The sequence below is a fragment of the Myotis daubentonii genome, chromosome 9 (genome assembly GCF_963259705.1).
Source record: "Myotis daubentonii chromosome 9, mMyoDau2.1, whole genome shotgun sequence".
Taxonomy (NCBI): domain Eukaryota; kingdom Metazoa; phylum Chordata; class Mammalia; order Chiroptera; family Vespertilionidae; genus Myotis; species Myotis daubentonii.
The window spans coordinates 84,259,559-84,285,153 of record NC_081848.1 but is presented as its reverse complement, the minus strand read 5'-3'; the positions used below and the strand labels follow the sequence as shown (position 1 = coordinate 84,285,153).

General features: G+C 64.3%; 1 protein-coding gene and 1 pseudogene across 3 annotated transcripts; one reads left to right on the top strand and one right to left on the bottom strand.

Annotated features, from left to right (window-relative positions):
- Nucleotides 1–1,575: 1,575 nt before the first annotated feature.
- Nucleotides 1,576–25,412, top strand: CD6 (CD6 molecule). 3 transcript variants are annotated; one of them, XM_059710512.1, is made up of 13 exons: nt 1,576–1,966; nt 13,948–14,022; nt 14,870–15,199; nt 15,866–16,177; nt 17,336–17,638; nt 18,741–18,803; nt 20,071–20,211; nt 20,498–20,593; nt 21,694–21,816; nt 23,304–23,375; nt 23,622–23,789; nt 24,078–24,185; nt 24,698–25,412. In XM_059710512.1, exons 1-13 carry the CDS (start codon nt 1,867–1,869, stop codon nt 24,760–24,762), a joined length of 1,956 nt encoding a protein of 651 aa, XP_059566495.1. In that variant the 5' UTR covers nt 1,576–1,866; the 3' UTR covers nt 24,763–25,412. The 3 variants fall into 3 exon arrangements, with proteins under 3 accessions (XP_059566495.1, XP_059566496.1, XP_059566497.1); XM_059710513.1 differs by lacking the exon at nt 21,694–21,816; XM_059710514.1 differs by lacking the exons at nt 20,498–20,593; nt 21,694–21,816.
- LOC132241698 (nascent polypeptide-associated complex subunit alpha-like) lies at nt 7,603–10,308 on the bottom strand (annotated as a pseudogene).
- Nucleotides 25,413–25,595: the final 183 nt, after the last annotated feature.

Below are 25,595 nucleotides of genomic sequence, written 5' to 3'. Positions count from 1 at the left end.
CCGTCCTCTCCCCCGAGGTCTGGGTTTTATTGTTGCCACTCTGCCCAGGACTCCAGGCTTCCAACGGGGGCTCCTGCCACCTGGGTCAGCAGGTGCCTCGGGGCACGCTCAGCGTCCGCTCGCCATGGCCCTCTGGGTCTGTGCTCTCCTCTCATCTTTGGCCGCTAATAATTATCCGCAGTGTCTTGCCACCTCAGCGATGCATTTCTCAGTATGTTTTTGATTTTGTTGCCCAGATTTTTTGTTTGGTTTGGTTTTGGAACTTTTCTGTGGCGTCTGCCATATTGCCGGAAACAGACGTCGCGCCATCTTTCCTAGACTCTCCAAACGCGTGCCTCTCCAGACCCTGCCCGTCAGCAGACCCCCAGCGCGTTCCCCTCGCCCTGGCCTGCGTCCGGCCCCTGCGCTGTGCCTGCGTGCTCCCCGAGGGCAGGCCGGTCCCCCCACTTCCCATGGAGCCCACGCCAGACCTCCTCCCACCATGGCTCGCGGAGTGTCAGCTGAATGAAATGCAATCTGGAGGCTGGAGGCACCCATCCTCCACCTGTGCTTCCAGCGACCTCCCACCAGGGGGCAGCCTCAGCCGGTGCCGGAGCCTTTTCTACCCGAAGGCACGGGGCGGGTCTAGGTGGGAGGGGCCTGGCCTCCTGTGGCTCCAAAATCTGCAACATCACAGGTCCTCTTGGTGGGACCCCACCGAGAATCCTCCAGAATCCGCCGTCACAAGTCATTGGAAGTGAGGACCCCACGGACTAGGAAATGGGAGACGCTGGCGGGGAAATGAAGGCGCGGGGACAGGGAGGGTCGGGCCAGGCGGACCTGAGATGGGGGCACACAGGGCTGCCGGCCGGAACCCGGGACCGTCTCCTCACCCCTGCACGGCTCTGCGTGGAGAACCCACTGGGCAGTCTGTCCCTCAGCCCCACCTCAGCCCCACAGGGAGCGCACGGGAGCTAACACAGGTGCCCGTGCCTCCTTCCCAGTGTCCAGTGCGGCCCAGCTGGACATCCCTGTGTTCCTGTCCCCCCACCCCCCTGCCCCCCCTGCTCCCGCCTGCCCGAGGCCTCCGCCAGCCCTACCTGCTGGAATCCAGCTCAGCCTCCGCGCCCAGCTCCTCAGAGGGATGACGCCAAGCTGGGGGCCCAGTGTGTGGGGGGCACCGGCCTCGCCAGTGCCAGCGCAGGGGGTGCTGCGGCCTGCACCAGGGTGGGGACAAACCGTCTCTCAGGGCTTCCCGGCTTAGGCTCTGCCAGGGACACCAGAGGCTCTCCCTCCCAAAGTGCCGGCCTCACCTCCCTCCCTCTCCCCAGCCATCACTGCCCCAGGGACAAGGCGACTCTGGGGACATAATCCCAGGAGAACCAGGTTCCACGGAATGGGACACGCAGTGGGTCCCTCCCTTGTGCACCTTTCCATCACAGATCAGCTGAACACCTACTATGTGTCAGGTCTCCAGAAACGAGGCATGCCGTGTCCACTTTCGATTTCCTTAGTGCGTGTGCGTGTGCGTGGGTGTGTGCATGTGTGTGTGTGTGCGCGCACGCCTGGGTGTGTGCGTGGGTATGTGCATGTGTGCGTGTGCGTGGGTGTGTGCACGTGTGTGTGCGTGTGTCACTGTGACTCCTGGGTCCATCCAGGCTCAGTGGGCTCAGAGCGGAGGCAGCGGGGCCTCCCATAACCCCTGCAGCACCGGCCTGGCTTCCTGGAGAAGAAACCACAAGCAGAGGCCCGGGCTGAGGCTCACAGGCTGGGGCACCGCCTGCGTGCGAGGGCGCCCGCTCCTGCGCAGAGAAAGGGCCCAGCGGGCGCAGCACAGGCCGAGCGGCGAGAGGGGCGCTCGGCGCCCGCCCGCTTCCTGGCCCTGGGATGCCACTTCCCGCCGGCGGACACGCGGAGCAGCGAGCGATGGCCCCGGGCCTGTGGCTCTTCCTCGTGGTCGCTGGATCGCTGACGGCAGGCCTCTCAGGTAGCCCCCCTCCCGTCGCCTGCCGCCCGCCGCCCGCCGCCCGCCTGGAGGACGCGGCTCTGGCCTCTTGGCCGCTTCCTAACTGTTCTCTCCACTCGCCTTTCTGGGGCCTGGTCGCCCCAAGGCCGTGCTCCGGCACCAGGGAGCCCCCCCACCCGTTCTGCCCACAGTCTCGGGGCCTGGAGAGGGGACGGGACCCCCCGGAGGGGCTGGGCTGGGCCTGAGGCCGAGGTCAGGAACAGGGTGCTGTTGCCAGCGGCTCCCAGGCCCAGGGGGGAGACGCCTCCCACCGCAGGCTCAGCAGCCCCCACCCCTAGTCCTGCCGACTGTCAGGAAGGAGCCCTTGGCCTCCAGAGAGAGGACCAGCCACGGCAGAAGGTGGGCTCCCCCGACAGGGCCACTGACAGCAGAGCCATCCGGGGAGGTCCTGGCAGCCGGGGAGGTGAGGGCAGCCGGTCGCTGGGGGCCTGGGCACAGCCGTTTGGGGCAGTTTAGGACACAAATGAACTTAGGAAAGTTCTTGGTGGCCGCCTCCCTTCCCTTCTGAGCTCGCCCGGGTGCCAGGGCCCTCATGACCGAGCCGGCCATCGGGTGGCCAGGAGGCTTGGGCGCTGGGCCATGGCCATTGGAGGCTACTGGGGGTTAACGGGTGTGAACACGGAATTCTGGGCGGAGGGAGTCTGGGTCCACCTGCAGCGGGGCGCCAGGTGCTTCCAGTTTGGTGAGAGGGAGGCCCATGGGAGGGATCCGAGGCAGCTGGGAGCCTGGGAGCTCTTTCCTCCGCCTCTCCGAGCTCCCGCCCGCACGCCGGGTCCGGGAAAGCGTTCAGCTCCGGGAGCGGGCACGTGAGGGCCTTCCGCCGTGCGGGTCAGCCTGGCCCTCCCGCGGGCCGGGAGCGCCTGGGCTCAGCCGCCTTCCGCCCTGAGCTGAGGCAGATGGTCGGAGTGGTCCCCTTCCTCCCCACCTCCGTCCTCCCACTCTCGGTTTTTCTCCGAGAGGCCCGGCCGCCGGCCTTGGCCCAGAGGCAGTCTGAGTCTGAAGGTCCGTGGTCGGTGCTCGGGCCGGAGGAACCGACCTTGACCGGTGCTCGGGCCGGAGGAACCGACATTGACCGGTGCCCGGCGGGCAGCAGGAACCCGGCCTGGGCAGGGTGCAGGCGGTGAGGGAAGGGGCCACGTTCCCTCCACTCAGCCCCAGCTCATCCCGGCGCCCCTGCCGGCCCCTCCTCTCCTGGACGGGGACTCGCTGCGTGTTTTCAAAACCGCATTTGTGTTCGCTGGACTCACCTGGGACTAAGTTTAGTTTTGAAAGGAGGCGATGTCGCTGTCGCGAGTGGAAAACCGACATCACTCGCCATAAGTAAGAGGTGAAGGCGGGCGGTGGTGAAACCAAGTTCTCTCCCCGAACCGTGAAAAGGGTGGGAAAGCCGGGCGCCCGGAGCCCACCCACCCTGGCGTCCGCTTACGGGGAGCTGAGGGAATGACAGAGGCGCCTGCCTCCACATTGTGGGGGGACTGAACCCCTTTAAGCAGGAAGCCGTCCGCTTGCTGTTTGGTTTAATGGCGTTGAGTGACGCTCCCGGACTCCTCCGTGGGCCCAGGGGTGTCTGTCCCGCTGCTGAGACACACGGTGGCAGGAAGGGCCTCCCGGGCGAAGGAACTGTGGGCCTCGCCCCCCAGGAGGAGAGGTCAGCGGAGCCCCTGGTGCGGCCAGAGCGGCTGACGTGGGGGAGACGTGGCCGGCTGCCTGGGCGGCTCTCCCTCCGCCTGGCCCAGCAGCCCGGACCCCGCGATGGAGCCAGGCCTGTGGTCCTCCCTGGGAGCCGGGGCGGGAAAGGAGGTCAGACTCCCAGGGGGAAAAGAAGGAAACGAACGGAGAAGAGTGGGGTCACCAGGCTCCGCCCTGGGCGGCAGGCGGCTGGGGCCTGGCCCTCTGGGCCCTGGCAGACCTGGCCATGGCCGTGGTGCCCAGCAGGACTCCTCGGTCCTGCTCCCCTGCCCAGGCCCAGCTCTCGGCTCCATCCGGGCCTCACACAGCTGTGTCTCTGCCCAGGCTGGCCTGGGCTCTGGGCCGGCCTCTCGTCAGGCCTGGGTTTCGCTGTTGAATGAGTGACCAGGGCGGAGCCTGGGGCCTGGAGAGCCACTTCCCAGTCCTCGGCTGGTGCGCCCTGGAGACCTGGGGCCCCCTCCCTCCGGCTCTGTGCCTCAGTTTCCTTTTTGGGCCTCTGTTTTCTGATCAGCCACCTGGGGATGAAGGGCAGAGGGAATGAGCTAGAAGCCCATGACTGGGAGGACGGGGTGGGGCGGGGCGGCCGGACGTATTGCCGGGTCCCGGCCTCTGGTTCACTGTGTGTTCCTTCTCCTCTCTGGATCTCGGGGTTCCTGCTGGTGGAATGGGGTGCTTTGGTTAGACCAGTGGTCGGCAAGCTCATTAGTCATCAGAGCCAAATATCAACAGTACAGCGATTGAAATTTCTTTTGAGAGCCAAGTTTTTTAAACTTAAACTATTACTAACTTAATTCGGGCACTCCTAAGGCTTAGGAAGAGCCACACTCAAGGGGCCAAAGAGCCGCATGTGGCTCGCGAGCTGCAGTTTGCCGACCAGTGTGTCTAACCGTTAGACAATCCCGAGGACTTGGTCAGATCTGACCTCTGCGTGTGACGTGGGACAGAGCCAGGCTGTTGGTGTCGGGCAGTGCCGGGGCTCCGGGGCCTCTGGACTGTGGTCGCTGAGGGCCCCCAGGGCTGCCGGTCTGCGCGGCCAGGGCGATCTGTGGTTTCTTTGAAAAGCCATTGTGGTTTCTTAGCAATTTTTTTTAAAAAAATCTATTTTCCTTAACTTAGAAGCCACCATACAAATCTCACTGCATAGATCAAGCCTGGCCATTTCTACCAGCGATTCTCAAGGGCTGTCTCCTCTGTCAGTCACTGTGCCAAGAAGTCAGGCCTGACTAGGGCTGGGGATCGAGCCTGCATCTGAGGTCCGTGCCCTTGGGCAGAATCGAACCGGGGACCCTTCAGTCCGCAGGCCGACGCTCTGTCCGCGGAGCCACACTGGCCGGGGCTCATCTTTATTTTTAAATTCAAATCTTTGAGGGCTTTCCGTCGGCGGGGCCTGGGGTTGTCTGGATCTGGGTGGAGTTTCCATCTCAGTGGACGGAGGTGAGGTCAGCCTTTAGGTTGTTTTGCCAAAATATAAGGCGTTAACTGTTACTGCTGCGTGGCTGGCGGGCACGCAGTGCCTTTTCGAGAGCCCATGTCCTCCCATGGGGCTGCCCCTGGCCCATGACCACTGCATCCAAGTCATACAACCTAGTTCTCTCGGTCTGCCCCCCCGAACCCCCGCTTGGTTGGATTAAATTACAGAACCGTGTTTACTGTCCTAGTCTCTCTTCTTCACGTTCTCCCTGCATTTGTGTATCCGTGCGGACGCCCGCTGTCTCACACTTCTCCATCTCAGCCTGGCTCTCCGGTCATAGGTCAGCGACTGGTGGGGACGGACAGCTGTCTGTCTGTGGTGACGTGGGACAGGGCAGCTGGGCACTGGGGCTACATGTCGAGGGTCACGGGGATCCGATGGGGAGAAACGCTGCCCACGCCCCCTCCCTCAGCCTGCGTTCGCCGAGGCCCGCTCCACGCCAGCCTCGTTTCCTCGTGGGGGAGCCCAGGAGTGGAACTGGTCTCCCCGATGTTGAATGCAGAGGAATAAGCAGGTGGGAGAAGCCGGGGGCCCCAGCGGAGGCTTCGGGACAGGGGTTTGCAGGAAAGGGCCACCCGGTTTGAGGCCACCTTCCCTCTGCCTGGACCACAGCCGGGAAACCGCCAACTAACTAATGCCGGGTGCCCGGCCTGCCCTGGGCAGACAGGGGTGGGCCTGGGATCCCTGAGCCACCTCCCTCCCCAGTCACAGCGCCCCCCTCCCCCCCCCCCCCGTCGTCCCCCCCTATTCCACCTCCCACCCTCAGCACCGGCCCTGGCCAGGCTGCGGTTCCGTGAGTGCGCAGTGTTAGCTAGAGCTGCCATCTTCCCTGACGACTTACTCAATACTCTTTCTTAATTGAGTTGAAAGTGAAAATACATTTATTTTTAGGGGGGAAAACCTTGATAAAGATGAAGCCAGTGCAAACCAATGGCGACAATAGACGTAATGGAGACAGAACTAGGCCATTCGGTCTGGCCGATGCTGGCTGCCCTCGCGGAGGCTCATAGGCGGCAGGGGCACCGAGGACCAGTGCGGGGAGCGCCCCCCCCTCCCTCCCCCGAGTCAGCAGAGAGGCTGGGGCAGGGCCCCACTCCCTGCAGTGACGTGGCCTCTAGTGCCACGTCGGGGACACCTACATCGCTTCTCCAGACTTTGGGTCATGGCCACACTGGCCCAGGGAAAGGGCAGCGGGGGCGGCCGTCTGTCCCCTGGCCTGACAGAGCCAGGAAGCCGCTGCTCACCTCCCCGGCTGCGCCCTGGACAGGACGGCTGTGCCAGGCCGTCCCCCGGCGCCCAGGCAGCCGGGATTTTCCCGGGGAGCCTGAACATTAGAGGCGGTGCCCCAACTCGTGTCCCCCGATTCAGCTCAGGGAAACTGAGCCCCAGCTGCCGGGGAGGTGGGGGGGTGGGGAAGAAGGTGCCCGAGAGGGTGAGGTGGGAGGGGCTTGGGGACGTTCTGGCTCCGGCTTGCGGAGTAACCTCGGGCCAGGTTTCTTCCCTTCCCTCTTTGGCCCTGGTTTCCTTGCTGCAAAAATGAGCCAGTTGAACAGAGACCTGGCCTGGGACCCCGGGTCTCTGTGTGCTCCTCCAGACCCTGTGGGCGTGGAGCAGAGCTGTTATAACCAGCCAGGCGGGCGCCACACAGAGACCCCAGTGCCAGGCCGCGTGGGTTCCCCATCCAGCTCTTGGGGGGGGCCAGGCCGTGTGGGTTCCCCGTCCAGCTCTTGGGGGGCCAGGCCACATGGGTTCCCCGTCCAGCTCTTGGGGGGCCAGGCTGCGTGGGTTCCCCGTCCAGCTCTTGGGGGGCCAGGCCATGTGGGTTCCCCGTCCAGCTCTTGGGGGGCCAGGCCATGTGGGTTCCCCGTCCAGCTCTTGGGGGGGCCAGGCCACGTGGGTTCCCTGTCCAGCTCTTGGGGGGCCAGGCCGTGTGGGTTCCCTGTCCAGCTCTTGGGGGGCCAGGCCGTGTGGGTTCCCTGTCCAGCTCTTGGGGGGCCAGGCCGTGTGGGTTCCCCGTCCAGCTCTTGGCGGGGCCAGGCCATGTGGGTTCCCCATCCAGCTCATGGGGGGCCAGGCCACGTGGGTTCCCCGTCCAGCTCTTGGGGGGCCAGGCCACATGGGTTCCCCATCCAGCTCTGGGGCCAGGAACTGTTGCTTGGCCTCCCTGGGCGTGTTCGCTGCAGGGAAACAACCCCACTCTCCGCCCGTGGGGAAAGGCCGCTTGGCTGAGGCGCCTGAGGATGCTGAGCCGGCAGCATCCTCCAAGTGTCAGCTCACACAGCTGTGCAGCAGGACAAGGGCTCATGCCCAGGGCGCAGGCCTGGTGGTTAACAGAGCTCCTCTGCACATTGAGCTCGTTTGCCCACATGACAAACCCATTGTACAGATGAGGAAACTGAGGGTGAGCGAGGCTGAGAGACCTGCCCAAGGCCTGTCGCTAGTACGTGGCAGGACTGGAGCTCAGGTCTCCTGACTGGCGCTCAGGGCTCTTACTGCGTGTCCGCGTGGGCCTCAGTTTCCCCAGCTGTAAGTCGGGTTGATGGCCAACTCCAGGGCCCAGGCTGGGGTGGGGCTCCATGAGGCCTGGGTGTGGGGAAACATGGCTCCTCGGGGTGCTGGAGAGCCTCATAGTCACCACTGCTGCCAGGCGGGGCTGGGGCAGGATCTCAGGAGACAGCAGAGGGAGAAGCGAGGCCTCCCGGGGCATCTGCAGGCAGGAAGGCGGTCGGGTCTACAACATGTGACATTTCTTTAACTTTTTAAAAAATATTTTTTTTTTTATTGATTTCAGAGAGGAAGGGAGAGGGAGGGAGAGAGAAACATCAGTGATGAGAGAGAATCACTGACCGGCTGCCTCCTGCACATCCCTTACTGGGGACCAAGCCCACAACCCAGGAATGTGCCCTTGGCCGGAATCGAACCCAGGACCCTTCAGCCTGCAGGACGACGCTCTATCCACTGAGCCACACTGGCCGGGGCTCTTTAACTTTTTATTTCAGCGTAACTTCTCACATACGGAGAAGTTGTAAGTTCCATGTGTTTTCCGCTCAGTTCCCCGGCTGTGAAGGTCCCACCCCCATCACGGCATCGCTTTCTGTCTTTCTGAACCGTTAGCGGGTAGGTGACAGGCACGGTGCTCCCTTCTCCTAGCTACGCCGACTGCCTTAAAAGGATCTTACATAGCGAGCAGGCGATGAACGTGGATGAGACCGATCAGATAATCACAGCCTTTTCCCGATGCTGGCAACTGCTCCCACGACGCCCTCGAAGGCAAAAGAGAACCCGTGAATGTGCCGCAGGCCACCCCACGCCCCTTCACGGGCCTGTGCTCCAGGCCGCCGCCCAGAGCTCCTTTCTCTCCCGTCGGCAGTGCTCCTTCCGAAGGGAACAGGCCAGTGACTCGGCAAGACGGCCCTCATCCGGGCGTGTCTGCTGATGCCCCGCGATCGGATCTAAGCCGTGCCTCCCGGCAGGAGCAGCATGGACGGGCTGCTGGGTCCTCCGGGCATCACATGCAGAGGCACGTGGGCCCAGCTGGGAAACTTACTTAAAAATAAAGGCCAGCCCGGCCTGTGTGGCTCAGTGGTTGAGCGTCGACCTATGAACCAGGAGGTCACGGTTCGATTCCTAGTCAGGGCTCATGCCCGGGTTGTGGGCTCGATCCCCAGTGTGGGGCATGCAGGAGGCGGCCGACCAGTGATTCTCTCTCATCACTGATGTTTCTCTCTCTCTCCCTCTCCCTTCCTCCCTGAAATCAATAAAAATATAAAGAAATAAATGGCCAGAGTGAGAGGCCACGGGCATTTATTTGAGATCCCGAAGAATAGCTACTCAGGAAGCAGTAATTCAGAGAGAAAACAGGCCCCGGGTAGGAGGTGAGGGCCAGGGGCACTTGTGGGAGGAAGGAGTCGGTGGGTGCGGAGAAGCTAACTTAGCCACCCTGGCTCTAAAGCGTGCTCTTCACGCTCAGTCCGGCGGCCCCCACATCCGCCCTCCCGTGGTCTTCGCAGACGGTTGTTGGGGAGACACCGCACGAGGCCGGGCCGAGGCTCCTCCGCTCAGTCCGAACGTCCCACAGGTTTGAGGCGCCAGACCCGCGGGCAGTCCCTCTGGGAGGACAGCGTGGGCTCCATTGTAAAGGGCTTAGTTCCTGTTGCTTTTATTTTATTTTATTTTTTCATCCCACAAGAAGCCATAACTTGATTAATGATAGAAACAGGACACGTTTCAAACCAAGCTGTAGTAGCTCTTTTTTTTTTTTTTAACATATTTTATTGATTTTTTACAGAGAGGAAGGGAGAGAGATAGAGAGTTAGAAACATCGATGAGAGAGAAACATTGATCAGCTGCCTCCTGCACATCTCCTACTGGGGATGTGCCCGCAACCCAGGTACATGCCCTTGACCGGAATCGAACCTGGGACCTTTCAGTCTGCAGGCCGACGCTCTATCCACTGAGCCAAACCGGTTTCGGCTGCAGTAGCTCTTTTGAAACACTCGCCAAAAGGGTCCTCCTTTTCAGACGGCTCCCTGGTTGGTTCCACGATAGCACTCGCAGGAGCACGACTGTTGCTCTTCAGGGCTCGGGCTGCCTTTGCTCTCACACATTTGCTTGGGACGCGGCCAGTTCTATGTGCCCAACTTCCACACCGGTTCCCCCAGCCTCTTCCTGTCACTCTCCCCTTGGACAGTGGAGCCTGTGTGTTTCCTTGATGATTGAGACGGCTTCGCCTTGAACTGTGAACTGCTCAGCAGCTGCCGGCTGTGCTCGCTGAGCTAAACCTCGATCTTGGCTTCCCCAGACACTGTGTAGGGATCGAAGCGGGGCTCTTGTGGGCACCTGGCTTTGTGCGGACAAAGAGGGTGTTCTTAGGTTTCCGCACGGCGGCCCTGGCGACCCCTGCGACCCGTCGAAGACCCCGTTTGGACACAGCCTTCCGGGCCTTCTTTCCGCTCCGGCTGCTTTGCTCTGCTGGCTGGCTCCCCATCGATTCCAGCCGCCGCCAGCGGGGCTGGTGGTGCGGTGGCCTGCGTGGAATCTTGTTCTCCGAGCTCCGGTCCTGATCCATGGCTGTCAGATTCTGCCCAGACCCTGTCTCAGCCGGGGCTGTCGTGGGGACGGTTTCTGCGGCTTCACCGGGCATTTTGTGCGGGGAACGCGGAGCCCAGACGGCGCAGAAAGAGAGCGAGCGACAGCGCGACCCGCGCCTGCTGCCGAAGGAAGCCCCGTGTGGTTCCTCCCAGCTGGGCCCGGGCTGGCGTCCAGCTGGGACTGCGCGGCCGGGTCGGGTCAGCTCGGCACAGCGGCCTCTCCTCCTGTACATGAGCCTGTGGCCTGTGGCCGCCTCCTGGAGACCTGCCAGCGCGGTGCCTCCCGGCCTCCCACCGGCTGTCACCCCGGTGATCCTGGTGCTGTAAGGCTTGTTCCTTCCCCCGTTCAGTTGCTGCCTTCGCGGCTGGCGTTCCTGGCGGCTCAGGGGTGGGAGTCAGCGGCTCAGGCCCTTGACGGCGGTGGCTGACGGGCCAGGCGCGGGCTCCCTGCGGGATGAGCTCGGACAGGGCAGCCGGCATCTCGCCTCCCTCAGATTCTGGAACTTGGTTGGGCTCCTCTCTGCAGCCAGGGCCGTTCTCCCTCCATCTTTAGACTTTTCACCATTCGCTTGTCGAGCTGCTGTTATGTGCGGGGCGCTGGTTTCAGGCACTGAGGACAGGGGACAAGGCCCCGGACCTCACTGAGCTTATATTCTGACAGGCAAACAAGCAAGCACATCCTGGAAGTAGCCTCATTTCAGAGGAATATGCGCAACAGGAAAACAGAGCAAAGACAGGAAGACGAGGGTGGCTGGGGTGGGACACAGGTGAGGCCTCCGAGGGTGTTTGAGGTCAGATTGATGAGATGAGCCTGGAGGGCGAAGACCTGGGGAACAGGCCATTCAGGGCGGAGGGAACAGCAGGTGCAAAGGCCCCGGGGCAGCGGTGAGGCTGACCCCCTGGAGGAGATTACAGAGGGAGGGGCGGGGCGGAGAGGTTGGCAGGTGTCAGGGACCACAGGTCCCCGCAGGGCTAGGAACGGATGCAGGGGAAATGGAAAAGCCCTTGGAGAGCTTTATGCGTAAAAGAATGTGATCTGATTTGCCTTAACGTGTATCCTATTATTTAGCGAATGCCTTTTACAACCAGCTCCATTTTCAACATACGTTTATTTAAACCTCGAAGCCTTCCATCGCTATCCCAGACCTCAAGCCAGTGTGACTTCAGTTACTAGAATAGATTCCCAGAAACAAGGAAGACCCTGAGGACGGCGTCACCCACCAGCCCGCCCGCCAAGCCCGCCAGCACCCTCGGAACGGGGTTAGGGGTCCAAGGCTGAGCGGCACCGCCCGTGAGCTCGAGGGCCGAGGAATTAGAAAGGGGATCACGGGCTTACGCTGCGGCTCAGTGCTGTTAACCTGGAATCCTAACGGGTCGCTAACTGCTGGGGAGATGAGCCGGGCGGAGCAGTGGGGGTGGTGCTGGGAGGGAGGCGAGCACCGTCTGGCCTGCAGCCTAAAGTCAGAGGCCGTCAGAGGGGAGGCTCCGCCCCCCGCGCCCCCAAGTCAGACCTCCACTGGCCCAACTCACCCACGTACCAGGGAGAAACTGAGGCCCTGAAACGGGGCCGGGACTTACCCAGGGTCATAGTGAGAGCTGGTCCCGGTTCTGTCATCTCTCAGGGTCACTCCCACCCGCTTCCCGCTGAAAATGAGACGTGACGTAAACATTAATCATCCTTATTGTAAAAGTGGTGCAAGAACCACATTAAAGAAACCCGCCCCAGCGCCCTCAGAGCACACGGCCTCTCGTCTTGGAGGAGGGGGTGGGCATGAGGTTCTGGAGGGAAGCGCGCGGCACAGACCGAGTCCTCGGTAAACGGACGCGGGTCGCGCCCCCTGCCCCGGGCCAGGCGCACACACACCGTGGGGATTGCGTTGAGCTGCTCAGGCCCCTCTGAGCCTGGGGATCCTCTGACCACCTGGCGGCGGCAGAGAAGGGCCAGCACCACAGGAGCCTGTGCTCAGAGAGGGACTCCTGCTTCCATGGCAACTGCCGTCCACGTCTCATCTCCTGGACCACAGGGCCCAGTGCAGGGCCCGGGGAGGGACTGCAGGTGGAGGGGGGGCAGCTCTGCTGAGGCTCCCAGGAGGGCGGGTTGGGGGCAGGAATGGCCCCGTAGCCTCAGAGGACGGACGGCTTACGCCTCGGGTGGGAGGAAGATGCAACCGGCCCGTGAGCAATAGGGGTTTGCGCTGCGTGGGTCCACTCATGCGTGGATTTAAAAAACCAAACGCTATGCATTTATGTCCTCTTCCTTACGGTTCCCTTGATAACAGAGTCTAGTCTCCAGCTGGCTTCATTGTAAGAGCCCGGTAGGTGATACACAGAACCTACAGCAGGCGTGTTCGCGGCTGTGTATGTCAGCAGGAAGGCTTCTGGTCAGCAGGAAGTTATCCGTGGTTAAGTTTAGGGGGAGTCAAAAGTTCTACGTGGATTTTCGATTGCATGTGGGGGGCTGGCACCCCTGACCCCCGCGTGGCTCAAGAGTCAGCTGTGTGGCCAGCGGCCAGCGGCCCTCCCTTTCCTCTCAGGACGGGGCAGCAGGGAGCAGGGCAGCGCCTCGCGTGGGGCAGGAGCGGCAGCTGCCATGGATCGTGAGCTCAGCATTCCACAGACAGTGTCCACGCGCCCCCAGAGCACGCGCCGTGGGCCGTCCCGCGCCCAGTGCCGCGCGGGACCCGCGGTCCAGCTGCTCCGGGCCACACGGCAGAGGCAGCTCGGGTCGCTGCGTCTTCCCCGCGTCTCCATCCTCAGTCACGAAAGAGGAATGTCCCGGGGCTGGTGTCTGTCCCTAGGCCCCTTTCCTCATTGGTGAAGAGGGGGGGCTGCCCCGTCCTCCCTGCGCCGGGGACGGTCAGCGCGCCGATAGAGCGAAGGCCCGCACGGTCGGCCCCGGCCAGCGCTGACCCGTCCGCCTGGAAGCTCGTGCCGTCCACAGCTCGCGGCCCAGGGGCACCCGCTCCCCGAGGGCCTGGCACGAATCTCCCACACATTCTCCACCAAAACGTTTTCCTAAAAATAACGCCATTTCCAAGCTGCTTTTTTTTTTTTTTTTCAGATCCTCACCCGAGGATATTTTCCCATTGATTTTTAGAGAGAGTGGAAGAGAGAGGGAGAGACAGAGAGAGACATCGATGTGAGAGAGACACATCCATGGGTTGCCGCCTGCACGGGTCCCACCAGGGGCCGGGGCTGGGGAGGAGCCTGCCACCGAGGCACATGCCCTTGGCCGAATCGAACCCGGGACCCTTTGCAGGCCGATGCTCTACCCACGGAGCCAAACCGCTTAGGGCTCCTGCTTCTTTGGTATGTCCGGTGTTTTACAGAGATTGTACCCGTTCAGCCACACTATCTTCCTGAGCTACTGCCGGCGAGTTGGGCTCTGGCAGGGACAGGGACCGGGCTGGCGAGGGGCCACTCACGGGTGCGTGGTCCGGCCCCACTGCCCGGCCCTTCCTCTCTGCTCCGCTGCGGTTCCTGAGGACACACGCACTTAACATGTGACGTGGCAGACGCTGCGGCTCTGCAGCCTGAGGCTTCCCCTCCCTGGGGGAGGCGAGGGCACCCCAGGCCCAGGCCCTGTCTTTCCGAGGCCCCATCAGCCACAGCGGCTCCAGCCAGTGCCCCTGCCTCTGTGCCCTCCGTGCCCAGTTCTCTCACCCACCGCGACTGCCGCTGGTTGGTTTCAGGTCACCCGTCGCCAGCCCCATCCAGCCAGCCCAGCCCCAGCCCCAGCCGTGCCGCGAGCCAGCCCGCAGAGCCAGGTGAGGACATGGCCTTCGGGGCCCTGGTCAGCGTCCCGAGGCCCAGCAGGCGTGTCTGGGGGGACAGGTGGGGGACATGGGCTTGTAGGCTGCCAGGGAGGCTCCCTAACTTCAGACCACACCCCCTTCCTCGCCCAGTGTCTGCAGGGCCTCCTCAGGTCCCCTGGGAGCCTGAGAGCCCCCATCTGAGGGGCCACTGGGAAGTCACATCCACGTGGCCAGGGTGCGGGGAGCATCTTGGGGGATCTGCTGAGAAGAAGCTGAAAGCCTTGATGGGTGGGGGTGCGTGGGGGGGGTGGGCGGGTCCCACCAGGTGGGTCCTAGGTGAGCTCCACAGACATTTGTAAAGGACCCACTCTGTGCCAAGCTGAGCGCTAACACTGGGGGTGCGATGCTGGGAGGCTCCCCAAGGAGGGGCTCTGGGGGAGGGAGAACCACCTCACACCCCATCACCCTGTCACCCCATCACCCCATCAACCCGTCACCGCCCCACCCCGTCTGCCCTGCGGGTTCCCGGTAACAGGGGCCTCCCCTGGGTCAGCACCCTCAGGACAGAGAGGCCCCACAATACCAGGGGCCTCTGAGCCCAGAGCCCTGCCCTTCCTCACACAAGGGTGCCCCCTGGGTCCCAGGCCCGCTTCTCCTTCACCCCTAGAGTCACCCTCAGCCCCTCCTCCTGACCTAAGAAGAAGCAGGGGTCAGGCCTAAGGGGGGCTTGGGGATGACCAGCCCAGCCCCTGAGGCCCGGGGTCAGGAGGCAGGAAGGGGCGGGGCCCTGGGAGCCGCTGCCCCCTGCGTCCTGGCACCGGCAGGGCCTGCGCGGCTTCACCGGGCCTGGTGCTTACAGGGCAGCGGCTGGAGGTCCGCCTGGTGAACGGCAGCGACCGCTGCAGCGGGACCGTGGAGGTGCGGGCAGGAGGGTCCTGGGAGCTCCCATGCGGGGCGCCCTGGGACCACAGCGCCTCCGAGGCCTTGTGCCGCGCGCTGGGCTGCGGCGGGGCCGAGTGGGGGCCGGACCAGCCCACCCAGCTGCCGGGGAACGCCAGCAGCGGGACCCCGAACGCCACGTGGGCCCTGGCGCCCGTCATCCTGTGCAGCAGCAGCGAGTGGCAGCTCTGCAGGGTGGAGCAGCACCCGTGCGACCCCGACGGGCAGCCGGCCCAGGTCACCTGTGCAGGTACAGCCATGTGGAGCCCAGACCGCCTGCCCCAGCCACTGCCCCAGCCCTGGGCACTGGGCCCGAGCTGCCCTCCGGACGTCCAGCCCCACCCACCACCATCGCAAACACAACTGGTGCCCACACCCAAGGACACAGCTTGGTCCCACGTCCAGCTCTGAGCCTGTCCTCAGATCGGCCTGCAGGCCCCCCACTCCTCAGCCCGACTCCTAAGTCCCCAGTCCTCATGGCGTCTGCAGGCTTTACTCACGGTCCCGCCCCTCATCCCTCTCTGGACCTCCGTCTCCTTTATCCCCACCCCTGACCCCCAAATACATCAAGATGCCAGGTTCCCAGGGTCCCTTAGCACTGAGCTCCCAGGCCTGGGCCCTGCTCTTCAGGCCCCGCCCGCTAGTTCGCGCCAGGTGCCTAGCCCCTCCCACCGGCTCCACAGCCCTGCCTGCAAAGCGTCCAGCTTTGCCCACGGAGTCCCACGTCTTAACCAGTCCCCCCACCTCTGCTCACCAAGTCCCCGCCCTGCAGGGCTGCCCCGTCCTGCCCGCAGGGTTACAGCCCCCTCACTGGGTCACAGCCCTGCCCACCACGACCTGGCCCCGTCCCTAGGCCCCCCTCCCTTCCTCTCCCTCTTCCCTGCCCTCCCCCATAACCCCTCCCTCCCACCCCCAGAGAACCGCGACCTGCGGCTGGTGGATGGTGGCAGTCCCTGCGCTGGCCGCGTGGAGATGCTGGAGCACGGCCAGTGGGGGTCTCTGTGTGACGACACGTGGGACCTGGAGGACGCCCACGTGGTGTGCAGGCAGCTGAGCTGCGGCTGGGCCATCCAGGCCCTGCCAGGCTTGCACTTCGCCCCCGGCCAAGGGCCCATCCACCGGGACCAGGTGAACTGCTCGGGGACCGAGGCCTACCTGTGGGACTGCCCGGGGCGGCCTGGAGAGCGCTACTGTGGCCACAAGGAGGACGCTGGCGTGGTGTGCTCAGGTCAGTGGGTGACGCCTCTGCACCCCGGTCCTCCACCAGCACGCACTGTGGGCCTCCTGGGCGCCAGGCCTGGAGTTCGTGCTGGAGAGATTGTCCCTGTCCTTGCATGGTCACTGTCCAGGAGGGAGGATGAGACCAGACCAGCATAACCCCAGGCAATGAGTGGTAAACGCCCTCAGAGAGAAAGCCAGGGGAAGCTTAGAGGCAGCGGGCACCCCAGGGCCGGAGGGATAAACCCGCCCACATCTTAGGGGGAGGCTCTTCCTGAGTGGGAGGTAGTCACCTGGTCGGAGCAGCACGGGAAAACGGAGGCAGGGAGGCCCTGAGGAGGCTGCTGGCCCAGAGGAGGCCATGAAGTTCTGGTCCAGCCAATGCTTCTCTAATGTGCACAGGAACTGGGGGGAGGAGGGTCTCGTTAAATGTAGATTCTGATTCCATGGTTCTGGGGCACGACCTGAGACTCTGCATTTTTCACAAGATCCTGCAACCAGACCCAGGCTCAGCTGCCTCTTTACACAAACTCCAAACTTGCGAGACAGGTGCTGGTGAGAAGGAAATAGGTTTATTCAAGTGCTGGCCACCTGAGAAGATGGGGGACTCTTGTCCCAAAGCCCATCTTAACATCTTTATAAGGAGGGAGAGGGAAAGCAGGAGTTGGGGGGGGGGGTGTGGACAGGCAGGCAGTGTCCCTGCTGGTCCCAGTATGGATGTTCATGGTCAGCGTCCCCGAGTGGCCATCTGGTTTTCTGAGGCCCTGAGGTCAGGTGCTGCTTAGGTTCCTGCAGGAACCGACACTGCTGATCTGTAAACGATACTGAAAAAACTTCAACATGCACACTCCAGTGTTGATAGAAAAGCCAGGTTAGAATCACCAGCTGGGCTTAACGTGTACTAAGATGATAGAAGTAGAGGGTAGTTATTGCCCATTACAACCCAGGTGACCCTGCTGCTGCCGGTCCACGGTCCACACTTTGAGTAACAAAGACGTAGGAGCTAGAGCAGACGGGGAGGAGGAGAGGGGCTTGCAGACGCCGGAGGGAGCGCCCGCGTGTGGAGACTGACCGGCCATGGGCTGTTTCGGTTGTGGGTCTGGGCTGGTGGGGCTTTGGGCCTAACGGATCCTGACCTGCTCTCTCTCCCCCCTCGTGCTCCCCACAGAGCACCAGACCTTGCACCTGACGGGGGGCACCGACCGCTGCGAGGGGCAGGTGGAGGTGCACTTCCGCGGAGCCTGGAACACGGTGTGCGACAGCGAGTGGTACACATCGGAGGCCCAGGTGCTCTGCCGGGCCCTGGGCTGTGGCACCGTGGCCGGAATTCCCAGGGGGCTGCCCCACTCCCTGCCCGGCCGGATGTACTACTCGTGCCAGGGAGACGAGCCCACCCTCTCGGACTGTTCGTGGCGGTTCAACAACTCCAACCTGTGCAGCCAGTCGAAGGCAGCCAGGGTCCTCTGCTCAGGTACCCGCTCCCCCACCACAGGTGTGGACCAGGAATTCCACCTGAATCCACAGCCTGGAATGGCAGCCCCAGTCCCACAGCGTGGACTAGATGGGGCATGATACGGCCTGGCATTAGAGGGACCACCTCGCCTCCAGGCCCCGGCAGACGCTGCTAGCTAACCAGGGCGTCTCTCCCACAAACCCCCCACGCAGCCTCAGGACCAGGCACCGGATCTTATGATGCGTTTTCTGTGCTGGTCCGTGGTGTCTGTGGGCTGGGGTTGGCCCAGGAGATGAAAGCAACTTGCCACCCCAGGGCTGGTGATCATAGTAAAAATCACAGTAGGAGACACGGATAGTAGTAACAGCACTGACCGTGCCTGGAGCCCTGATCCTGGGCCCGGCCTCGCCAAGCGCCGGGTCTGTCTTATTTTGGCGAAGACACACCCACGTGGAACCTGGGTCCTACTGACCTTCGACAACCCCGATGGCAGCGAGAGGGCACGCCGTCGCTGTGTATGCGCCGTGACGGACAAAGTGCTGCCCAAGTGAACTCTTACGTGTCATCATTGTGATGATTGACGCCATCATCCCGATTTCAGGGGGGTTAAGGTGAACACGCGGGAGGGTTAGACCTGAAGAAACGCGGCAGGAGCGTGACTGGGCCTCAGTTCCAGGCCAGGTGGATCTGACGCTAGCCACGCCCCCGGCGGCTGGGAAATCCCGGAACACCCCCGGGACCTTGGGGTCGTGCCCTCCCTTACCTGCCAAGTGCTTATGATAACGACGAGGGTCAGCGTCCCCCTCCTGAGGCACCCCCCCCCCCGGCAAACCTGGTCGAATGGGAAAGGGATTCGTGGTCTGCAGCAGGTTGCACGGAAGGGGGAGCGCGCTGTTATTGGCCCCACATTCTAACCAAGGGGCCTTCCCAGCATGAAACCCATGATGCTCTCCTTAGTGTGTGTGTGTGGGAGTGGGGTGGGGGGGAGTCGGGGGGAAAAGACGTTTTCCTTAGCCACATGCCCCCTGGGACCCTGCCCCGGTCCCAGGTCACTGTCTGTCGTGGCGCACAGCAGGTGCTCCGTCACAGGTGCAAGTGAATGCGTGGTGCTCCCCGACAGGTTCCCGGAAGCTGCTCAATCAGTCCACGTCTGACCTTACCAGCGCACAGCCGGCCACCATAGGTGAGTGCCTCAGACTCGGGGACGTAGGTGCACGTGTGTGTGTACGTGTGTGTATGTATGTACGCATGTGTGTGTCTGCATGGGTGGGGCCTGATCGAGGCTTGTCCCCACCTCCAGACACTGGACTTGCCTCCCTCAGGCTCTCGGGGTGCCTTGGGGCCCCCCACCCCCCGCCCCACCAGCTCCACAGCTCCCTGAATCCTGCTGCTTCCGGGCAGGAGTCCACTACCCGCTCCCCTGCAGCTCTGCTCGGGCAGGAGGCAGCGCTGGAGAGCCGAGCGGGTCTGACACGGGCCAGGTGGGGGCGAGGTGAACGGCCAGCGTGTTTATTGTGTTCTGGGCACCGGCCCAGCACTTGGCGGTCCTTGTTTCCCAGCCTTTCATCCTGCAGCCGCCGCCCGGGGGGGGGTCTCATCCGAACCCTTATGCGGAGGGAGGAGGCCAGGCTCAGGGGGTGAGAGGGCAGCAGCCAGTGGGGCTGGATTTGCATCCAAGTTCTGAACCCAGACCCACGCTCGGCCTGTCGCCAGCGGCGTGTAGCGTGGCCGGCGCAGGGCAGACTCCGAGGCGGAACCCCAGCGGGGCCTCGTGCAGCCGTGTGACGGGCAGTTCTCACGCTCTCCGAGCGCAGGCCCTTGGCTGGGAAGCGGGGTGGGTAAGCGTGGCACCCCCACCCCCCGGTGTTGCTGGGAGCCCCTGGATGAATGTGTATGAAGCGCGAAGAATAGAGTGGGAGCCGGCCCGTCAGCACTGTCAGGGCGCCGGCTGCTCTGTGATGGTTGAGTCCAGCCCGGAGCCCGCGTGCGCACTGCCGGGCGGCTCACTTCCCGTCTCTGGGAGGCCAGCCTTCCCCCCCCACGGAGAGTCAGGTGCCCCGGGCAGGGCCGCGGCCCCCAGTCCCCACCGGCCCTCCAGCAGAGCGGGCCCCTCACGGTGCTGGGCTGCGTGGACAGTGGGTCACCCGGCTGGGCAGAGGCCTGGCGGCCTGGGCACGGTGGTCAGGCAGCGGGCACTCAGTACAGCTGAGCAGAGAGCTCGGGGGCGGGCGGGGGGAGGGGCAGGAGAAAATGTCACCCAGTCTGACTCATTCAGGATGCGTTTGCGGAGGCACCTCCAGGCCGAGGAGAAGACATGTTTTAAAGGGCAGAGGAGCCCAGGTCCCGCGAAAAGAGGGTCCGCTGCAGGCAGGACGGGGAGGCGAGGAGAGGGGCGAGGAGAAGCCTGTGTCCGCTCCTCCCTCTCCCTGACTCGGGGCTCTTGCTTCCAGAGCCGTCGGTGACTGTGCCAACGGGGGACTGGACGCCTCGGGAGGTGATGCTCCTCATCCTCTGCTTCGTCCTGGGAACCCTCCTGCTGGGCGCGCTCATCGGCATCCTGGTCCTCCTCTTGAGAGTGAAAGGGAAATACGGTGGGTGCGGCGCCCCAGGAAGGCCCAGGCCCAGGATGCAGCCCTCTCGGGGGTGGGGGACCCCAGCAGGAGTAGCAGTGATTGAGCCCTGGACTTGGGAGAACCTCTTGATGGGAAGGATTTTCCCAGCATGCCCAGCAGAAGTGGACCAGTGTGGCCCCATGGGAGGACCAGACCGTGTGTGTGCCTTGTGGGGGCGGGGGGCAGTGCGGAGGGAGACGGACAGAGCCAGGCAGACGGGAAGGGAACCAGCGATGACTTGCAGGGTCTCTGCCTCCTCCCTCAGCCCTCCCTGCCACGGTGACGCACCAACGCCGGCCCGCCGCCCCAGCCGGGGTCAATAGCTACCAGGAGGTCCCCAGCACCGTCCCCAAGGAGGAAGGTAGGCTGTGACTCCCTGGGGTGGGAGGCTGGAGCGGACAGGAAGGGCTCTAGGCAGGGCCCCCGCTGGGAGGAGCCTGGGCCAGCCTCCGCCGGGCCGTGACGGGGGAGCTTGCGGGGCTGTCATTCTAGGCCCCAAGGCTTCCGAGTTCGGGACCCACACAGGACCTAGCTCCCCCCGGGATCTCTGCTCTGCTAGTTGGCCAGTAGGTTGTGATGTCATTTCCTCTCTTTTTAAAAAACAAATTTATGTTTTTATTGACTTCAGAGAGGAAGGGAGAGGGAGAGAGAAACATCAATGATGAGAAAGAGTCATTGGTTGGCTGCCTCCCGCACGCCCCCTGTTGGGGATCGAGCCCCCAGCCCAGGCACGTGCCATTGACCAGAATCGAGCCCGGGACCCTTGAATCCACAGGCCGACGCTCTGTCCACTGAGCCACACCGGCCAGGGCTGTCATTTCCTCTCTCGGTGGCTTGTCCACTCAGCCTCCCTGCAGGGCCCCTGGGACATCGGAACTGGGGTCGTCACCTTGCTTTACGCCCACGGGCCACACCTCTCGGAACTCGGGTCGCAGAGCTGGAGTCTAAGCACACTGTGCTGTGACTATCGAATCGCCTTTGTCTGAAAATCGGGCGGAGCCCAGCCTGGCATTAATAACATGCCCTGCAGCACCCGTACGCGAGCATGACCACAGACCCTGGCAGGGCTGGCTCAGAGCGGCCACCACCGAGCATGAGGTCGAGGGGCCGGGTGAGGGCCTCTGTGCCTCAGTTTCCTCAGCTGCACAGTGGGGCACCGACGGACCCTACCTCCCGAAGCTGCTGTGAGGACTAGTGAGCAAGGTCTGTAGACGTTAGCGTGGCGCCGGGCAGGCGTGACCGCCGTGTAAGTGTTCGTGACCTGAGTGTCACGCAGTTCCCCGTGTTTGCAACGGGCGGAGACAGCTGGGAAAACCCAGGCTGTGGTCTTGTGCCAGACGGGCTGCCTGGCGCTCTCCCTGCCTCTCTGCCTCCCGCCATCTACGCTGTCTGCTCCTCTCCCTGCGCCCTCTGCCCTCCGCCCACCACTTGCCCGTGGCCCCCACTCTGTTCTCTCCCCAGCTCCCAAGCTGCCCCTCCAGGTCCAGGCCCCGCCCCCCGCGGACGCGGACTCCAGCTCCGACTCAGACTATGAGCACTATGACTTCAGCGCCCAGCCTCCCGTGGCCCTGACTACCTTCTACAGTGAGTGCCGGGCCGGGCCCAGGGCCCTCTTGCCTGAGCCAGGGAGAGCCCCGGCTGCCCGGGGGCCTCCAGCAGATCCCACCTGATGACCCCTGCACAGCTGGGGTGGACCCCCCCTTGTTGCCCACCGGGTCCACTGTAGGCGGCCCCGCACTGACGTTTTCAAAGTGCTCTGCGGCCCTGGAGGCCTCTCCATGCTCCAGGCATTTCCCGTCCCCGCCTCCTCCCCGCCCACGCTCGCCTCTGGCCACCAGGGCCTTCAAGCCGGTCCTTCGCCACTCGCCCGAAGGTGGCTGTGTCTGTGCCACAGGAGGGAGTCGGGGAGACACAGTCCAGTCGGCTTCCTGCACGCTCACACGCTCTTTCTGTGCCCCACTCTCCCCCACCGCAGCCTCCCCCACCGCAACTCCCACCGTGAGCCCAGCTCCTCCTGCTCTCCGGCTCCTGCGGCTCTCCGCTCTGCCTTCCGGGGTAGCAGGGCCCGGGCAAAGCTGGGGGGCTGAATGAGAGCAGAGAATCCGGCACCCACCGAGGAATCCCTGGGAGCTGGTGGCAAATCCCCGAGCCCCGCCCCGCACCCGCTCTATAAGTTAGGGTGACAGTTTGCTGTGTGTGACGGAGACCCGAGTGACAGTGTCCTCGGACACTGGCCCAGGGCCCAGGCTCCTTCCCTCTTGTTGCTCTGCAGTCCCGAAGGTGCTGCCCTCGTCCACGTGGCCCCGCATGGCTCACCTCCATGCCCACGTCCCAGCCAGTGGGAAAGGGGGTCGGAAGGTGGGGCGTGCCCTCCCCTTAAGGCCGGAGGTGCCTACATGGCGCCCGCTGAGTGTTCGCCAGCGGAACTTAACCCACCAGCTGCAAGGGAGGCAGGGCACAGAACCTCTGTCCTAGGCCGCCGTGTGTCCTGATCAAGGCCCAGGGCCTCCCACGGCAGGAGGGGAAGTGGATATTGGGGACCCCAGGGCCTCCGGGATGCAAATGGCTCCACTTCTTCTGGTGCCTGCGCTGGTGTTGGGAGCGGAGAGCCTGAGCCCAGGCCTCTAAGCCGGGAGGCCACGAGTTCAGGGGTCCCAGGCTCGAAAGAGTCGACTGCAGATTCAGACCCGAGTCCTCGAGCTCCTGTGGGCCGCCTCCCCTGGGTTCTGGAGGAAGGAGCAGGCCTGTGGCAGGTCCCAGACACCCCAGCTTACGCTCTGGGCGCTCCTCAAGGGCCGTGTCTGCCGTCTCCTGCCCAGATCTGCCCACCGGCGGGGAAGGGCCTCCAGGTTCTCTGAGCTAGCGGGAGGGGCACCTGAGGACAAGGGGTACAGGCCGAGGGCTTCTGGCCAGAGGCAGCCTGTCCCCGCCCTCGTTTCCTGGACCAGGAAGTGAGCCGGGTCCCTCCTGCCCTGGGGTGGTCCTCCCGCAGGTCCAGCCTCCGGCCCCCTCCAGGCTCAGGGGACAAGGAGATGGAGCCTCGGCCCTTCCTCACCGCCCTCTGCTTGCAGATTCCCAGCGATACCGGGTCACGGAGGAGCAGGCCCAGCAGAACCGGTTCCGGATGCCCGCCCTGGAGGAAGGTGGGTTGGCGGGGGCAGGAGGGGGTGATGCAGCTCAGCGCCCCGCCCCCCCCCCCCCCCCCCCGGGCAGCCCCAGCAACGCCCTCAGCAGGCCCCTCCTGGTGTGAACATCTCCTCGTGGCGGTCAGTCCCTCGCCCAGTCTAAGCCAAGGCCTGCGTCCTTCCTCGCCGCCCTCCCCTCCTGGCGGGACGTGAAGAGGCGCGCGCCTCCAGGTCCCCCTGCCAACCCTGGGCCCTGCGTTGCAGACCCCCCCAGCCTGGGCCCCCAGCAGCGCCCCCGGAGCAGCAGCGGGTCCAGCACGTCGTCCGGGGAGGGCTACTGCAACAGCCCCCGCAGCAGGCTCCCGCCGTGGGGCCCCCTCCCGGAGCAGCCCCCGCGCCTGGAGCTGGCTGGCTCCCAGGGAACCTTCTCAGGTAAGCCGGCCCGGAGGGTCTGTGTGCCCAGCCTCCCGTCCTGCGGCCAGCCTGGCGGAGAACCCATCAAGCTAGGAGCCCTGACCAGGCTGGGCGCAGGCTTCCGGCTCCAGCTCCACAGGCACGAGCTGTGTGACCTCGGACAAGTGTCCCCCCCTCTCTGGGCCTTCATCGCCTCACTCATCAAACTGGAGGCCTGACTCAGCAGAGTCCTGAGGCCTCCCAGCCCGGTGGCCGTGTGTGGCGGCCGCCTCCAGGGGAGGTGACTGGCTCTGGGGTCTCCTGCAGGGCCCTCGGCTGACGACGGCTCCAGCACCTCCTCCGGGGAGTGGTACCAGAACTTCCAGCCGCCGCCGCTGCCCCCGCCCCCTCCTGAGGAGCCGCTTGGGTGTCCAGGTGCCAGGGGCAGGTGTGGGGGTCCTGGGAGCGGGGACAGAGAGGGCTGGGGAGTGGGGCACATCTGGCTCCGTTGGGCCCACCAGCCCAAGGAGAAAAAAAAATAGGTAAAGGGATTAGAGAGAGAGAGAGAGAGGGAAATGGAGGTGGATGGGACAGAGAGATTGAAAGGGGCTTGGATGGGGAGTGAGCTCCCCGCTGGGGGAGGCATTCAAGCGGAAGCAGCGGGTGGCCTCGGGGAGCTGGGGTGGCAGAGGGGCTCCCAGCTTCCATGGTCCTCGGGGTCTGGGGCCGCGGAGGCAGGACAGCCCTGGACTGAGGTCAGGCTCTGCCCTCTGGGCAGGCATCCGAGCGAGGGACATGGCAGAGAACAGAGGGCCCGGTGGGATTCTTGTCCCCCTCACCCACAGGCCCACGGGGAGGGGGGCGTGGACCCGACCACTCAGCTCCGTCCCGCGGGGCGGTCGGGCACGGGCAGGGCCTCCCGCTGACCTGAGCCTCCGGCCCCGCAGGGTCGCCCAGCCCCCAGCCCGCTTCCACCGACAACGAGGACTACGATGACATAGGGGCAGCTTAGCCGGCCCGCGAGGCCCCCGGGGCTCTGCCTGCGCCCTGTCCACCCTGTCCTCCCGGACCTGACCGTGCTCCTGCCCCAGCGCTGAGGGCCCCCCGGAGAAAGGAGAGGAAGCCACGCCCCCTCCGTCCACAAACAGAACCTGCTGCACCGCCACTGCCCGCCCCAGCCCGCAGGGTGCGGGGCCGCCCCCCGGAGGGCGAGCTCTCCGTGGCGGGGTGGACTGGATGCGCCCGCCCCACTCAGCAGCTGCCCCGAGGGCTGAACTGGGGGACGCTGGGGACCCCGACCGCTGGTTCTGGTGCTCTGGTGCCGAGGCTCAGGGAGCCCAGAGCCCGAGTAACGAGGGACAGACATGGGCCCATCGGTTCTGCCAGGAGGTCCCGTGCCGTGGCCATCCGTCCCTGCAGCGGGTCCGCGTCCGAGCCTCCCACAGCCCACAGCGTCCCGGCAGGCCCAGCGCGGCTCCGTCCCCGAGGGCGAAGGCGCAAGGAGACGGCCGGGAGGGGCCACGTGCCCGTCTGTCTGCCTGGGCAGGTGGGAGCCTCCCCGACCAGCCTGTGAACAGGCAGCGCCAGACCCAGAGCCCTGAACACGCAGCCTCCACAGCGGCCGGGGCAGCCTCCACAGCGGCCGGGGCAGCCTGGGATTAAACTAACTGCTGAGTGAAAGCAGGCGTGGAGCGACCAGTCCTTGACCTCCTATAGAACCCAGGCTGTGCGCGCGTGTGCATGTGTGTGTTGTGCGTGTGCGTGTGGGTGTGTTGGTGGGCGCAGGTCTATCCATCGAGGCAGCTGGGAAACGTACCGTGGCTGGTGCCCTGGCAGACGCTGGGG

What these genes read in the sequence shown, in the direction of transcription:
- CD6 (XM_059710512.1), top strand. Translation starts at nt 1,867, where the DNA reads ATGCCACTTCCCGCCGGCGGACACGCGGAGCAGCGAGCGATGGCCCCG. An exon ending in AGCCAGGGTCCTCTGCTCAG is followed by an intron (nt 17,639 to 18,740) that starts GTACCCGCTCCC and finishes GCTCCCCGACAG; the next exon opens with GTTCCCGGAAGCTGCTCAAT. An exon ending in GAGAGTGAAAGGGAAATACG is followed by an intron (nt 20,212 to 20,497) that starts GTGGGTGCGGCG and finishes CTCCTCCCTCAG; the next exon opens with CCCTCCCTGCCACGGTGACG.